This window comes from Vigna radiata, chromosome 8 (genome assembly GCF_000741045.1).
Source record: "Vigna radiata var. radiata cultivar VC1973A chromosome 8, Vradiata_ver6, whole genome shotgun sequence".
Lineage (NCBI taxonomy): Eukaryota > Viridiplantae > Streptophyta > Magnoliopsida > Fabales > Fabaceae > Vigna > Vigna radiata.
Genome location: NC_028358.1, coordinates 39,935,607 through 39,951,487, shown reverse-complemented (window position 1 = coordinate 39,951,487; position 15,881 = coordinate 39,935,607). Strand labels below are relative to the sequence as shown.

General features: G+C 31.6%; 1 protein-coding gene across 1 annotated transcript; it reads right to left on the bottom strand.

Moving 5' to 3' along the window:
* Positions 1-1,408: 1,408 nt before the first annotated feature.
* Positions 1,409-15,555, bottom strand: LOC106772121 (serine/threonine-protein kinase STY46). Its single transcript, XM_014658300.2, has 16 exons — positions 15,098-15,555; positions 14,876-14,990; positions 13,414-13,520; positions 13,106-13,228; positions 12,338-12,410; positions 11,935-12,045; positions 11,462-11,512; positions 9,523-9,662; positions 9,320-9,427; positions 8,691-8,764; positions 4,915-5,090; positions 4,286-4,381; positions 3,217-3,297; positions 3,049-3,099; positions 2,213-2,353; positions 1,409-1,994 (listed from the first exon to the last, which is right to left on the bottom strand). The coding sequence occupies exons 1-16, from the start codon at positions 15,277-15,279 to the stop codon at positions 1,968-1,970; spliced, it is 1,656 nt and encodes a 551-aa protein (XP_014513786.1). The 5' UTR covers positions 15,280-15,555; the 3' UTR covers positions 1,409-1,967.
* Between the last annotated feature and the right edge of the window lie 326 nt (positions 15,556-15,881).

The window sequence follows — 15,881 nt, the reverse complement described above, 5'->3', positions numbered from 1 at the left end:
GAAAAAGACCTATCAAGACAAATTAAATAGATTTATACATCTATTACGAGGTTTTAATTATGTAAACTCGTTTGTTGAACAAGTGATTCTTCTATTGAGTAATAATGCTTTTAATGAAAGTTAGAGAAGTAAGGGTGTTTCACTCGTTGGACAAGATAAGACTCGTTGGACGAATTTGTGAAAATTTGTCCCTAAAAAGTTTTATTTGTTAATGAACAAAACATTTATTAGGGAAATTTTTAAGGATTTTCTCTCAATATCCGCTTGTTAGTCAAGTCATCATATCCCTTAACAATAAATGAGTTTTTTCATATAACATGATTTATTGGTTTTTTAGAAAGATTGATTTGAAAAATCTTTAGATATAAATGCGATGATAGTATGTGAAGAGAAATATAATATATATAAATGTATTACCACAAAAGTAAAATAACTTTTAAGGAAGAAAATATTTCACTTAATGGAATTTAAGATGTATTGAATAAGAATTCAATAATATTTCGACTTTATTTAGTATTATGACTCAGAGTTGATGGAAATTCCTTTAACCAAATCTATATGATGAGTCAAAACAAGTTAAATCTTTTAGATGAAATAGACATAAGTCTTATTACGAGATTAGATAAAACTTAGATATTAAAAATAAAATCTATTAAGATCCATATTTCAAGTGCATAATCCCTAAATCCAATTCAATACAAATCTTTCGATAATAGAAATTTATAGATGTTCTAACTAAATGTGTAAAATGAATAAATTGTTTGAAATGGGTTCTTTATATTAATATTGGTTTTTTTTATGAATTTTATTCCCTTTCAAATACATTAACTTACCATGGTTTATGATTATATTTCTAATTGATATGATTTTGTAATTACAATGAAATAGTGGATAATACATGAAGGACTCTTACCAGTGAGATAGCTCAAAAGTAGAAATGGAAACTACTAATGTATATTTCTTTTTGTATTGTACAAATTTTCTCTTTCGTTTTGTTAATCCTTGTGTTTTGATAAACACTTATATAAATTAAAAATGAATAGAATAATACATGAATTTTATATATGTAATTATTATGTTTTATATAAATCACGAAATGCTTTAATTAGTAAAGTGATTTTACTAATATGGCATGTTAGAAATATAAATTATATAATTTATCTAATAAATTTATCAAATAATAAACTATATAGTTTTTATACTAAAATTATAGAAAAATATTAAAATTATAAAAATATATATATAAACTATATTTGTATGTGCGTGTTTATGTTTGGAATGGGAGATAACAGGAGGAGACATGTTTGGAATAGAAAATCAAGAATTACTGGGCACATTCTTCTTAAATCTGTGTAAACGCTAGTATAAATCTCAATAATATAATTTATAGCTTAATAATCCAGTGAGATTTCCAGCAAAACATTAATTAACTAGACGTTTTAATTAATCTCCTTAAATTTACCTCCTCTAAACAATAAAAATAATAGCATGAATATAAATATAACAAGGGAAGGGTAGGTAACACTTTACATTAAACTAGTTTAGATAGGAGGACTCAGGTTTATACCAGTAACTAATTTACAGCTCGAAACATAAATGCACAGTCCTTGACCCAAAAAAGGAAAAAAGAAACGACCCATTAACGCTCAACATCTTTACTCTCACTATACACTTCATCGATTTTACGTCAACTATTTTTCTTTGTAGCCACGTGGAACGCATTCCTCCAATTAATTTAGTTTCAGAGAAGTTTGACGTGATTTTGCCTGGAATATATATGTATAGTCAGCTATAATATTAGTATGCCTCTTTACATTTTCTCAATTTGTATGTGATCGCCTTTTTCCCTCGGAGCAATAGAGGAACTTGAAAAACTTCACAGCTATATGAATAGCCAGTGGAAGCAAAAAAGGTCAGATTCATCCAACCGTCTCAAAGATCTGGAATATTAGTTTGTGTACAAAATGTCAAGCACCATTTGCTTCTGAATCTTTCTGCAATTTGCACGTATAAACAACAATCATGCCAGCTAAATTAAATGTTCACAAAAAGAATAAAAATAATTATTAGGGCAAATTATAACTTTGGTGAAATTGCACCAAATATCTGCGTATGGAAGAGGGAGGGATATTGGGTGCAATGTCACGTCTGTTAAGGGAGTATAAATGTAATTTGCCCTAACTTTTAAGAAAAAAACGTTAATATAACTTACCTCCATTTCTTGCAAAATATTTTCAAGTTTAACCGTTATCTCATTAAAGGATGGACGGTCGATTGGAATGGCTTCCCAACATCTCTGCATCAACTCTAATAGTTTAGGGTGCCCATGGTTCGGAAGCTCTGGCCGCAGACCCTGAAGGATGTACAGTATTACAGCTGGGTCAGACATAAAATGGATTATCCTAGTTGAAAACTTCTACTGCAAATATGTTCTCATAAACATGCATTCACTCATGCAGAATACTTATTTCTGTTGACTAAATCTTTCGCCTAGCTTTTATTTATCGTTGACACTAATGACAGGGAGAAATAAATAAAAGTTGAAATGCTTGCCGATTCAAGTTTACAATTTCATGCTCGCCATTATCATCTTTGACATCTTTGTACTGGCCATAACGTATGATCTCTATTCTGTTAGCTTTATGACTTCAAATTAATTCAGGGTTCATCTCTTCCAGTTGAATGTGAGATAAAATATAAGCAATTACCGAAAACTATTTAGATGAGAAAAAGCACATCCTTAAGTAAGTCAAGCAACAACTTCTGATGACAGAACTGACTCATTCCACGACATCCTCCATAACAGTCGCACACAGTATAGTTATTTTCAAAAATAAAATACTAGACTATGGCACAACAGGTATGCATAAATAACCAATGGTTATTGGTTCACATTTTGTTTTAGTCGATAGGAAAAAGGAAAACAAATTTGATTAAGAAAACTCAGTTTAAAATTTACAAACAAATTTGTAAAGAGGAATACATACAATGTTGTTAAGAAACATTTTGCTAGAACATTCAAGTCTAATTGATAAGTGAAGAGCAAACCTGTCTCACACCCAAAGCCGCTTGTAGTGGAGTCATGTTGTCATATGGTACCTGAAATATCAGATGAAAAAAAAATTACAAGGAATTTCTTGACACACAAACATACAGTTCAAGTGTGAAAGGAATATGAAAAGAATACGATAATATGTATCCAATTTAGGTTCATACCTTTGCGGTCACTAATTCCCACAGTACAATGGAAAAACTGAAAACATCTGCTTTCTGATCATAGGGCTGATGATTTATAACCTTATGAGAAAATTTATTAACAGTAAGATACTTACAAGTAAAACCAGAACAAAACAAAAGTAAAGCAAGGTCATAATATAGAAAGAGATTATCCGTGTTCATTTCTTTTGCCCGTTCCCTTTTGTTCCAGCTTAGGTTTAGGCAGAACAGAGATGTGTGTGTGCATTTATTATCAAATAGAAATGCATTTATTATGATCTGACTTTGCGTTGACCACATGGCAAGGTTAGCATCCGGTTCACAGAATTCGATTACCGTATTTTCAGAAAAATTATAGAGCTCTTCTATGTTAATAAATGATATTTTTAAAACAAAATCCCTCATTCTTTTGACATCTCTTCCACACTAATAAAATAATTTCTTACACACAATAAAAGAAAGTCATAATAAAAAGGCAACTGATAGATCAAACATATCAATAAGCAAGAACTTGATACAAGACAGAAAATAATTAATAGTATGAAATAGTGAAGAGATGAGGAGAAATCTTCCTTGTGTGTCTTTATAATAATAAGAATGTGGACTAAGCCTAAATACAAATGAATATGCAAAAATAACATAATAAGCATAGAGTCTATGTTTTCCTAATTAACATAAACACAACTTAATATCTAACAAATAGAAATAATAAAATCATAAATCTTGTATTTTTCTGAGATTTGTACCATTTAGACACATCACGGCATAAAGCACGTGTTGTTCTCACAGAGGTACAAATTTGAGGGAAATATGAAGAAAATTGTCGTAATTCCTAAGAGAATCTGTCATGGTTTATGTTGAACAAGAAAATGCAGATTAGGTTTTAAGAGTCTATAAGAATTCCATAGAACTAATAAAACTTCCAAGTAGTCAATAAAGGAAACATTTAGTTTTAATTATTAATGGCCCAGCACCCTTAGCTTTACAGTTTATGTAACATTGATACAAAATCACATTAAAAAGTACAGCAGTTTTTTTTTTTTTTTTCATTTTTCTGTTCAAATCAAACCTCGGGTGCCATCCATCTATATGTTCCAGTTTCTGCTGTCATCACTCCCCCCTCATTTAGGAACCGAGCGACTCCAAAATCTGCAACTTTAACAACCTAATTGGAAAAGAAAAAAAATTAAAAACTTAATGAACATAATCTAGTAATATATATGTATGTATATATATGCAACTCAAAAATAAATTACACGTCGTAGTCAGCCACATTAAAAATCCTTAAAAGATACAGCAGCAGCAGCAGTCCTCAAAATGACAAACAAATCACATTCCCTAATTAAATTGATATAAAATAGGGTGCATATTTCCAAAAATTTAAATGTGTATAAATTTCATATCACATTTTCTACTAATGCTATCTGTGATGTCAATTAAACCATTGTACTACAATTATTACAGGAAGCTTTATTATTTATCATACTTCAACAATTTATTCAGAGAACTTGTGGATTATTTTTCATAAAATTACACAAAACTCCTGAAATAAATTTCTTGGATTAAAAATACACAGAAAGGTAATAGCAATTATCTGCCTCAGTAATGTCACTTGCATACAAGGCAGCACTCATTTTAGTAAGGGTAATGCTGTATAGATAGAGAATTAGTACTTTCAAACATCCAAAAAGTTCTTACATTGTGTGTATCCATCAGCAAATTAGCTGTCTTCAGATCTCTGTGAATTATGTTGTTTGCATGCAAATACTCCATACCCTTGCAGACATCAATTGCAAACTTTAGTAATTGAGACAGTTCCAAGACATTATGATTTTTGTGCATGTAATCATACAGACTTCCTCCGGGCATATACTCTGCACAAAAACAAAAGAAACGATAAAGTAAATTTTGATATATTAAATTAAAAGAAAGACATTGAACAATAAATAAGAGAAGAGAGCAGCTTTTAATTAACCAATACAAGTATTCCAAAGCTTAAATGAATTTAATTAATCAAAGCCAAAATTAGGCACATGCCTTAAAGCATTATTCTAAATACTTGAACGCGCAAGGACAATAGAAGAAACATCACAGGTTTAATAAATGAATAATAACATATAACACTATCAGTACAATGGTGGTGTATAATACTAGTAGATTCTGCTAGGCAATCTCTCAAAAGGAAGGAAACAGAAATCGATGTTGAAAACCAAAGTTAATTTAACTAATATTGTTTTGCATCTAACATCATTAGGAAAAACTTAAATCCAAAATCATTTAGCATGTTGAGTTCGCTAGAGTAGACGAACAATATCCACGAAGTGAACTAGTTCAGTATCAACAAACAATGTACACTTGCAGTGACACGGGTACGGAGGAAATAATCCTAAGCTTGACACCCAATCTTTAGGGAACATAATATCCACAACAAATTAATATCCAATGACATGAATCTGCGAAGATACTTTATTTACTTGATTTTCAGATCATTTTTCTTGATATCATAAAACATACAGAGGAAGATTGCCTTAGACATGGGATCCACAATCCCATAATTACAACAATGGAGATCAATTTGCATGACATTTAGAAACCTTCTAAGTCCCGTAACATTGATTTGCATCATGAACAAGTCACATTGTAAATGTTGCGATGACCAGTGTTTTGAGCTAATAAATCCCCTGAAAAGTACTAAATGATGAACATATTAGCACAAGGTCAAGTGATCAGAAGAAAAACCACACTACTCAGAACCAAAGGGCACTTGACATTTAAGACAGAAAACACTTAAACTTGTAAAGATGCTATTTGTAAATCCTGAAAGATATATAATCAATGCACACTAGTATAGGACTACTCATATATCATGATCAAACAATTCATGTGTATAAGGAAAGAAGTCTAACATTGACAGTCTTGTGAATACAACTACACTTCAAACTACATAAGGCCTAGACCACAAGCTATGGATGCATAAGCAAGTATAAATGAAGTGAAATATAAAGGTTCAAACTAGCAAAACCTTCATTTATTTAATAAATAATGAATTGATACTGATAATATGACTACATTCTACAAAGCACAATTTATTTAATTAATAAGAGAAAGAAAATGTTTAAAACTAAAGAAAAGCTTCGACTACAATGTGTTATACCCGTTATTAAAAATTGTACTAACATAGAAATGACTTGTAATCAAGAATTATAATAGAAAAGTAATATGAAAAAATAAGCATCTATAACTCTTGTACGGTACCACATCTTTATCAGAGCTGTACACGATATGTGCGTTTCTTGTTATGTTAAAACTCTTAATGTATAGCAATAGTGCATATTCAAAGAATCTTGGTTCACAAATTAACGTATAGCAATAGTGCCCAGTTTCACTGACCATTTGACAAATCCTTTGATCTCAAGCTCACAAAAAAGGGACAAAAAGGATTTTAATTTTATAAGAATAAATTACACTATATTCAATACCTTCACGCTGTGTTTGGATAAGGGATTTCTATAATTCCAAGAAATTGAAATGCATAATATTTGAATTGCTTGCAATTGAATCCTCTTCATTTTCTAAATATTTTGTTCAAATTACATTTCACTTTTCTTGTTTGGTTAAAGTGATTAAATTTCACTTTTAAGAAACAACTTCATTATTTTCAAAATATTTATTTTCAAATATAAAATTTTAAATTAAACTTTACAAAAAATTATTAGTCAAATTTAAATATTCAAATAATATTTAACTTAACATTTTTTCGGTATATATGTGTAAAGAGAAAGTGATTAGTTGGAAAATTTCAATTTCCTCCTTTTTCTTTAAGTGAATTCCAAATTTTAGTTAATTGAAATGTCTTCTAATAATTCGTAAATTTCAATTTTCTCATCCAAACAACTCATTTTACTTCAAAGAATTTTAAATTCATCAAATAAATGAATTAGTCTCTTAGAAAACCTCATCCAAACACACTATAAGGTTTACCAAAATGATAGCAAAGTTCAAAATTAATATAAAATATACAACTATACTTCACGCCATTATTTAATATTTGAGTAGCTACCCTATTTTTCAGGAAAGAAAAATCAGGTTGAGTGACTACACTACTTAAAAAATCACTTAATATTTGAGTTACTATACTATTACTTCAGCTTGAAATTTACATATTTAAATCGAAATATTAAATTAAAGTAACAATTAAAAAAAACAAAAAACTGCAAAATACTAATCTACATGTAATCATCAAGCAAAAAAGGAAAATCTAAAACGAACATTTCTCTAATTTTCTCTTTGCTGGGTTAAAATAACTAAACAGAATTTTTTTCAAAAAATAACTCTTATGAATATAAATTATCAAAGTCATTATAAATTACTTAGATGTCAATTTACCTACAAAATTTCACACTAATTAATTTCCGATTGTAACCATATTAGATTTTTATGGGTTATATCCGATTATATATAGCAGTGTTACTTGAAAGCTTTAACAAAAATAACATTTTTAATAAATGAAATTGTTTAAAGAACTTCTATCTTCTGGTTCAAGTTAAATTTTATTATGTAAAACTCATCCATAACAGTTCAAATGACTATTATTTTTGAAAAACTTACAATTACAACACATTTTTATTTAACCAATTAAAAATGAATAGCAACGAAAAAAGCATTAAATTGGAAATGAGAAGATAACTCCTTTTTTATATTGCTTAATTTGTGAAAATATCTGAATTAACATTAGGCACTTATAACTTATATCAAAACAACTTTTAATTTTGTATGTGAAAGTCAATACATGCATACACACCAACAAATATATATACATATATCAACATCCTCTACATTTCCTATTTAGATTGAATCTAGCATCTTTCTGGTAAAAGTGATTTAGCAATACTCAAAAAGGAGAGAGATGATATAAACAAATAATTACTATTCAGAGAATACAGGTTAGGGAAAATTTGTAGTAACAAAAAGAAAATGTTAATTAAATTTAAAAAATAAAATGGTATCATTATTCACTTCTTAAAATTTGGCCAACAAAACGTGTTTTTCATTTGGAAGATCTACACATGAATGGAGAGATTAGCACTTAGCAATTCACATATATATGTCGTGTCCACTGTTTCATAGAACTTCATACACTGTGATTTCTTGAATTCCTTAAAACTTATGAATTTTTGTGTCAGTTTACTCAATCATCACAAATTCACTAAAACATTTTGCTAAACACAATAGTTACACTAACTCATAAATAAGGAACCGTCCCATAAGTTCTTCCTCACTAATCATTGTTCTGTTGAAAGGGTCAAAGGGGCATTGATACGAGTATTTTATTTTTTTATTTTTGAATCTCAAACTTCAGGGATGAGATTCTAATAGTCTTTACATCCATACGATATCAATGAATAAGGACAGCAATCATCTCCACATTAAATATAGAAGAATATATCTGCAGAACCAAATGGATTGGTCAATACCTGTTACTATGCAGAAATTCGGACACTTAGTACATGCACCAATGAAACGAACAACATTTTTATGTTGTACCTGCCTGCATTCAGAAATACAAAAGTGAAATTGTCAAAAGATTTTCGGCGAAGAGAAAGAACAGAACCTAAATGAGAAAGTGATTGGCAAATGATCTTTAAATTTATTTCCTAAAGACAAGATAAACTAAATAGTATATGGAGAAATCCCAACACAGAACATCAAATGAAAATAATGGAGTCGTAAGGATGCTACAATTGACATCAATTGTCAGAAGTTTCTAGTAAACAGATATCCAGTTCTTCAAGGGTTAACCAAGTAAACAGTTGTAAGGATGCAACAACTAAGCAGTTACCTAAACTGATAGTTTTCTCATGAGAAACGACTTCTTAAAACTTGGTGGTTGGTACTTGAGTAGATATTTCAATTTATCCTTTACCAATTCAAATTTGTATTCCTCGAGAAGAAGATAACATAATTGTTCCAAATAAACTCCATTGCACAACACAGAATAACAAATATTTGATAACCTTTTACAAAGAGAATTTATACAATTAATTAGAAAAACAAGTTATGACATGCAATATGGCCTTAAACTCTGAGCAGCAAAAATACTGACCTCAGAATTGCCACTTCTTGAGCAAACTCATCCTCTAAGGCATCATTCAATTGCTCAGATCTCAGAACCTTAACAGCAACATCTTCCCCAAGATAAACTCCTCGATACCTGGGTATGAATCATAAAGCAAATTAGAAACAAAGATAAATATTATGATATGGAGAAGAGAAAGAAATAGAAGTTAAAAATACAACACAACTCACAAATCTCCAGAGGATCCAGACGCTATTTTTTCTCCTAACTTCAGCAACCTCCTGTCTATTTCCCAATCTCCCAATTTTCCCTCTGTTGCTAAGGCTTTCTCAACAGCTGAATGAGAATTTGAAGGACGGGACCATGACCCCTGGAGAAAGGAAGAATATTGATTGTATACTATGCAAAAGGAGCTACGAACTTCAATAATTACTAAATCACAAAAAATTGGAATAAAATGCAAATACCTCCTTAACTTCAGCTAATACGTCATATAACCCAAAAATGCATGCAGAAAACATCCAGCACAAAAATGTTTATAAAACTCCAGTCAACCCAATAAATATACACTTTATAACTTAAAAATTCAAAGGAACTTCATGCCATCACTTGAGAACACAAAAACTCTAAAGTAAAGCAGCAGTTCTTTTAGTAAGTGTAACAGCAGTCATCTAATAGCTCAGTCAGTGACAGTAAACAATCCAACTCAGCACCTGCACCTATATATAGGTTTTAACAGGGTTCAGCAATGTGGCTTGTACTCATTCTTTCTTATATCACTGAAATCAACCTACAGGAGCAACAGTTTTCTCTCTAAAAGGGTACCAAAGCAGACTGTTGACGCCAGGTCCAACACTAAGGCTGAATACCGCAATCTTGCAGCTGTTATTGCATATATTCTTTGGGATCAAACTCTAATGCATGAAATTTCTGTTCCTTGCCTCACAACAGTCGTGTTCTGTGACAATCAGACTGTAGAACGCATTGCCCATAATCCTATTCTTCCTGCTCGCACAAAGCATATGGAATTGAACCTCTTCTTTATTGGAAAACTTATCATCAACAAACAAAATCAGGTCCAGCACACCCATGTACAGACCAGCTTGCTGAATTGTTAACCAAGCCAATTTCTACTTCGCATTTCTTTCATTTAAGGTCCAAACTCAACGTCTTTGAGCTCCATTTAAGATCATGATTTCAAGTGATTGTAGCAATATACATTATCTGTTAATGAAGGCATCTGATGAACAGAAATGAATTTTCAGCGTATTAATAAGTTAAAGGGGGGAATGACATTTTACTCTTGAAATAAATCACATCACAAGTTATGGATAACGAATTTCAAGTAAAGCATAGGTTGGGACACTGCTAAATGAATTTTAAATAATGCTATTTTCTGACACTGGTACTCAATATAGAAAAATTTAAGTCTGTGTTACAAAGATATCGGTGTCCTGATCAGGTTTGCCACTCCTAATGTTTGTGCTTGTGTATTATGGAGATAGGACAAATAGTCATCATTTTCACAGATGCTGAGAGGCAGATTTGGAATTGACCTATCAGAATTTTGTATAATTGGTGAGTTTGTCCAGCTTTTGATAATTTTTAAAATATCCACCTTAGGGGTTTGGAGGCATGAAAAATTGAAAGATCTTGTGAAAATGGTGATGCAGGCTGGTGTTGTATGGGGTTATAGCAATAAGCTGGGTTTTAATCAGATAATGGCCCTTTGATATTATTGCGATAGAGTACTAATTTTTGGTGTTCCTGTGGATAACAGCCGTTTAACATTATTTCAAGGAGCAGTTTGGAGACTAGGATTCCTCTACTAGAAGTGCAGATGGTCGGTCACTTTCAATAATTTTTTACCTGAATAAAAGGTTACTGGCCAAGGTAAATTCAAAATTACTAAGTGCTTTCCAGGATGTATGTTAAGCTTGTTAAGCCGTCTTCCCCTATAGGCTATATCCCATATTCATTAGCCATTTTCAAGAAAATTGTAGAGTAATTACACTCCCTCATTCCAGGAATTATAAGCCAATGAAAATCAAGAATCATTCTTCATTTATTCATTCTTCATTTATTCATTCTTCAGAGATAAAATTCTAGCATCTCACACAAAACCAGCATATGAAAGTATAAATACAAAGCCAAGGAGACACAATGCACCTCACTTCTTGCTACAGCTTTTTCCATGGCATCATACAATTCATCTGTTTCCTGAGCACAACATTGCAAAGTCAGCGATATTTGGACTCAGCACACATCCCTGTCATAAGAGAAATATAATAACAGTCCCCCTTAAATCCTACAAACTTGACTCCCAATATAAGACCATTTTTTTGTCTTAACTGAAACTAGTAACGTTTTTCTTTTAAAGTAATTACGACACAGATGCAACATTTGTGGTATAAATAATAGTCATCTTACCTAATTGCTACCAAATCAGAGCTCATATTATTGTGGTATAGCTCAACCACCAAGACTAAAATTGTGTCGTTAATTAGAAGTTATTAAGTGTTTGCAACGACACATGCAACAGTCCAATTAACATTAATGAAAAATGACAAGTTTCATAGATACAACTCTGCAGAGATCTTTAGGGGAAACCACATACACATTCATCAGAAGTAGTAGTGTACCTCAACTGGCCACCCATCAACCACAAACACATCAAGGGAATAGCCATCAGTTGTGGAGAAAACATGTGCTTCACGGATGTTAAGTCCAATATCAGACAGCAAAGCTGACAGCTAAAAGAAAATAATACCCGTTAAAAACATGTGCTTCAATTTTTTTATGCTTGAAATGATGAGTTAACACACAGACCAAAACTTCCCAATAAATCTCCAATTATCAAATACCTTTTAATTTTGAGGAAATTTCTGTTTCATTAAGTTGATCGAACTATGGAAAAGAAACCTTTATTATTTTGTTCCAAGTGGATTTGAAAATTTTCAGCTCACTATAGTTTGGAGTTTCAAACTTCCAATTAATTTAGAAAATATAAGTTAACAACACATAAGATAAACTCTACAAACATACCTGGCTTAACAGCTTTGGCTTGTCAACAGTAGAAAATATTATTTCATGAACTCGGATACTTGAATGTTCATGCCTGTATTTTAAATTCAATATTCAGGTACTACCTCAATTTCAAATATGTTGAGTTACATATATTGATAGACTTGAGATATAAAGGTCCAGTTCCTCCATCAACGTGAAACAAGGTTAAAAATCTATCAGTCATAATGAATATAATCCTGAAACTTGTAAATAACATATGAATAACATAAACAGATACAATGAAATATCCTCCAAATGAAAACGTTAACAATATTTTTAAAATAAACATGCTCTAAAGTACCAAATAAATTCTTCTCACTTGATGCTTATATTGGGGCCTCATCTCATTTACTTTATATGAATCTCTATATGGATTGTTAGAAGAGAAATAACACCTTTCTTCTCTGATTTGATCTCTTCCACAAATCCCAAACCCAAACAAATCCTTCCTTAAGAGTTCTAGCCACATAATCTAAAAAAGGAGGAAATGTTCTAGCCACATAATCTAAAAAATAAGCTTTTTGCCACAAATGTGGTAAACTATATCCAACAGTCCTTTCTACTTCCACTGGTATTTTTCAGTTCCAATATATTCGATGTTTCACAAAATTTTGGCAGCGGGTAAAAGTCAGTTTTCCTGCTTTCTCCAAGCAGGAAAAAAAAAATTGAAGCCTTGTCTACCAATTTTAACAAAAGTTTTTATACTGCTATTTCAAAAACTAAAAAAAGTAAGGACCAGTGTTGTACCTCTGAAAAAAGTTGTCAGCGAGAAATATTTCCTGTGTTTCCTTGGAGTTATTTCTAACATCCAAATTTAAGTCCTCGAGCTTTGAGCAGGGCTCAAACTCATTTGCAACCTCCCTCACCGTACTGATGAAAATAATATAAGCAGTACATATAAAGATACAGAATTTATCTAAACAATACATTGATATTTTAAGTCATACATTACGAAGACAGAGTTGATAATATAAATCATATGCAATATCCCTCATCTTCCTGAAAAATGCTTGTGCAAATATATTGAATATTTCACTGTTCACTGGATACAATACCTTTTCCCAGATTGTACAGCTACCCCATTTGTTGCATGAGATGACCCTGTCCTATAATGAGTACTTAAAATTTGTTGATCTTCACCATTTGTTCTAGTTGAAATATTCTGCCCAGTAAATTGAGAAAGAAGTAAATTTTTTGGACATGAAAAAGTGAAAGAAATATGAAAGACTCATTGCATGAATAAAATAATCAGGGAAGACAAAAGGCAATTGTTTTAAGAATTGAAAAATATTTGTTCAAGGATAAAGAAGAAGAATTGGAAGTATTGAAGAGAAAACCAATAGAGGTCTCAGATGAAGAATTTGTTAAATGGAGATAGCCTACTAAACAGATATAGAGGAAGACCAAGAAAGGGAAAATCATCAGATGGATCATATAAAGAACTAACTACCATGTACGAACATAAGTACTTGAATGCTCAACTAAATATAAGATGTACAAGTTAAGAGAGACTACGAAGTAAAACTCTTTCAGGAATTCTTGTAGCAAAGAAGCTAGGACACAAAGTAGTCTAATTTAGTTTATCTTTTGGATGGGTATCCGACATTGTAAAATCTAAAATTTCGAAATCAACAACATATATGTTGCTTCTTCAGTGCAACTATAAGCAACAAACAGGCAAACTATAAGTATACACCTAAACCACCCAAAAAGATTACGTTTATTGACTGTATATGCAAATTAAGATGCTGCAAGCGTCTTTACTTTTAGAATTCATGGCAAAGCTTAGGAATTACTTTGTGGGTGTTGGTGTGTTCTCCAATTAAATTGACTTTCAGCTTGGTAACGGCACCTAAATTTAGTACTCGGTTTTCCTAATCCTCTTTTTTTTTTGTCTTTATTAACATAACCAATATGGCTTCTAGTTAAATCCATACTTGGAAAAAATGAAGAATGAACTGAAATACACGTGCTGACACATTTACCAATAAACGAATCAGATAAATATTATCTTAAAAAAAATTGAAATGCACCTGACAAGGTAAATAATGTTTACAGTCATCCAACCGCAGATCACACCATATATGGTAACTCTATTGTTTTTATAATAACTACCTTAAAAGTCATTTTCGAAATGAAATTGCAAAAAGCACTAAAGAAGTTGGAATGAATTAAATTTCTCTCAAAAGTTAAAATTAACTAGCCCGTATATTTACTTAAATTATTCCATTTAACTTTTTGAAAAGTTTATTTTAACTTATACGTAAGCTAATTTTAATTTCTTGTAGAAGCTAAATTTATTTTACCAGTGTAAAAATCTTTACACCAACCGTGCACGAAAATTAAACTCTAAGTTAAAATCTAAACACTAAATATAAATTATGGAAACTGGTTGAACAATTAAATAGATCAGCGATGATCCAAAGCCGGCTCAAATTCAAAATTCCAGATATAGAGAGATAAACGGAGTTAGCCACCGGCAAGTGAGTAATTCTTCAAGATTAAGCATAACAGTACCTCGAGGAAGCGTATGTGGTAAACAGGACGCTTATCAGGATCCCTTGCCCGAGCAAGAAGCCTTTGATGCAACAAAACATCTTCAGCTTTATCGATATTCACATCAAGTCCATAACTGAAACAACACCAACGGATTAATCAACACTTGACTTAGTCAGAAATGGAAAGTGACCCAAAATACGCTAATCGAAAACTAGTGAGTCGATAGTGAAATCAAGGAACCTCGGAGGCAAACGATTGAAGTGAGCCTCCAACTGCTCTCGAAACTCGGGATTGGAAACGGCCTGGTCGTGGCCTGTTTCAAGAAGGCGGTTGAAGACGTCGTTGCGGACGTCGTAGTTTCCGAAACCGCTGAAGGCGCGCGGCGGCGAGGAGCTCTCTCCAACGCCTTCTACGAAATCCATTCGCCGCGGAAGATGGTTACTCAAGGGAGCATGGCGTGAAGAGAATGAGAGAGGGGACGGTTGAGTTGACTGTGGTGTGAGGAGAATCTGAGTGGAAAAGGTAAGGAAGGGTTTGGTGTGATTTCAAGAGGAAATGGAGGGCAATTTGGTCAACCGCGATGGTGTTTGCCGCCGGAAGCTAAAAAAAAAGGGCGAGATTTTAGGAAAAGAAAGAGAAAAAGAGAAGTAAATTGGGTTGGGATTATCGTTCTCTCACTCCTCGGATTCTTTCAGACGTAGACAAAAGGAAAAACTTCTTTTAACAACACTTTTTTAATAATTTTTTGACAACGCATACGTGACAACTTGTGATTGGTCCGTTTTAAATATTTTTTAAATATAAATTTAAATAGACCAATAAAATGATGACACGTGTCCCGTTGTAAAAAAAGTTGTCAAAAAGTGTTGTCAAAATATCATTGTCCGTAGACAAAACCCAATCGACCCGGAATTTATTATTATATATGTTTTCTTTTCTTTTTAAAACTAAAATTTTATACTGATTAAATTATATTATGCAATTTTTTTTAACATAATATTATCATGATAAAATAATATTGGTT

What these genes read in the sequence shown, in the direction of transcription:
- LOC106772121 (XM_014658300.2), bottom strand. Translation starts at nt 15,279, where the DNA reads ATGGATTTCGTAGAAGGCGTTGGAGAGAGCTCCTCGCCGCCGCGCGCC. An exon ending in AGCCAAAGCTGTTAAGCCAG is followed by an intron (nt 12,046 to 12,337) that starts GTATGTTTGTAG and finishes ATTTTCTTTTAG; the next exon opens with CTGTCAGCTTTGCTGTCTGA. An exon ending in CAAGAAGTGGCAATTCTGAG is followed by an intron (nt 8,765 to 9,319) that starts GTCAGTATTTTT and finishes TTCTGAATGCAG; the next exon opens with GCAGGTACAACATAAAAATG.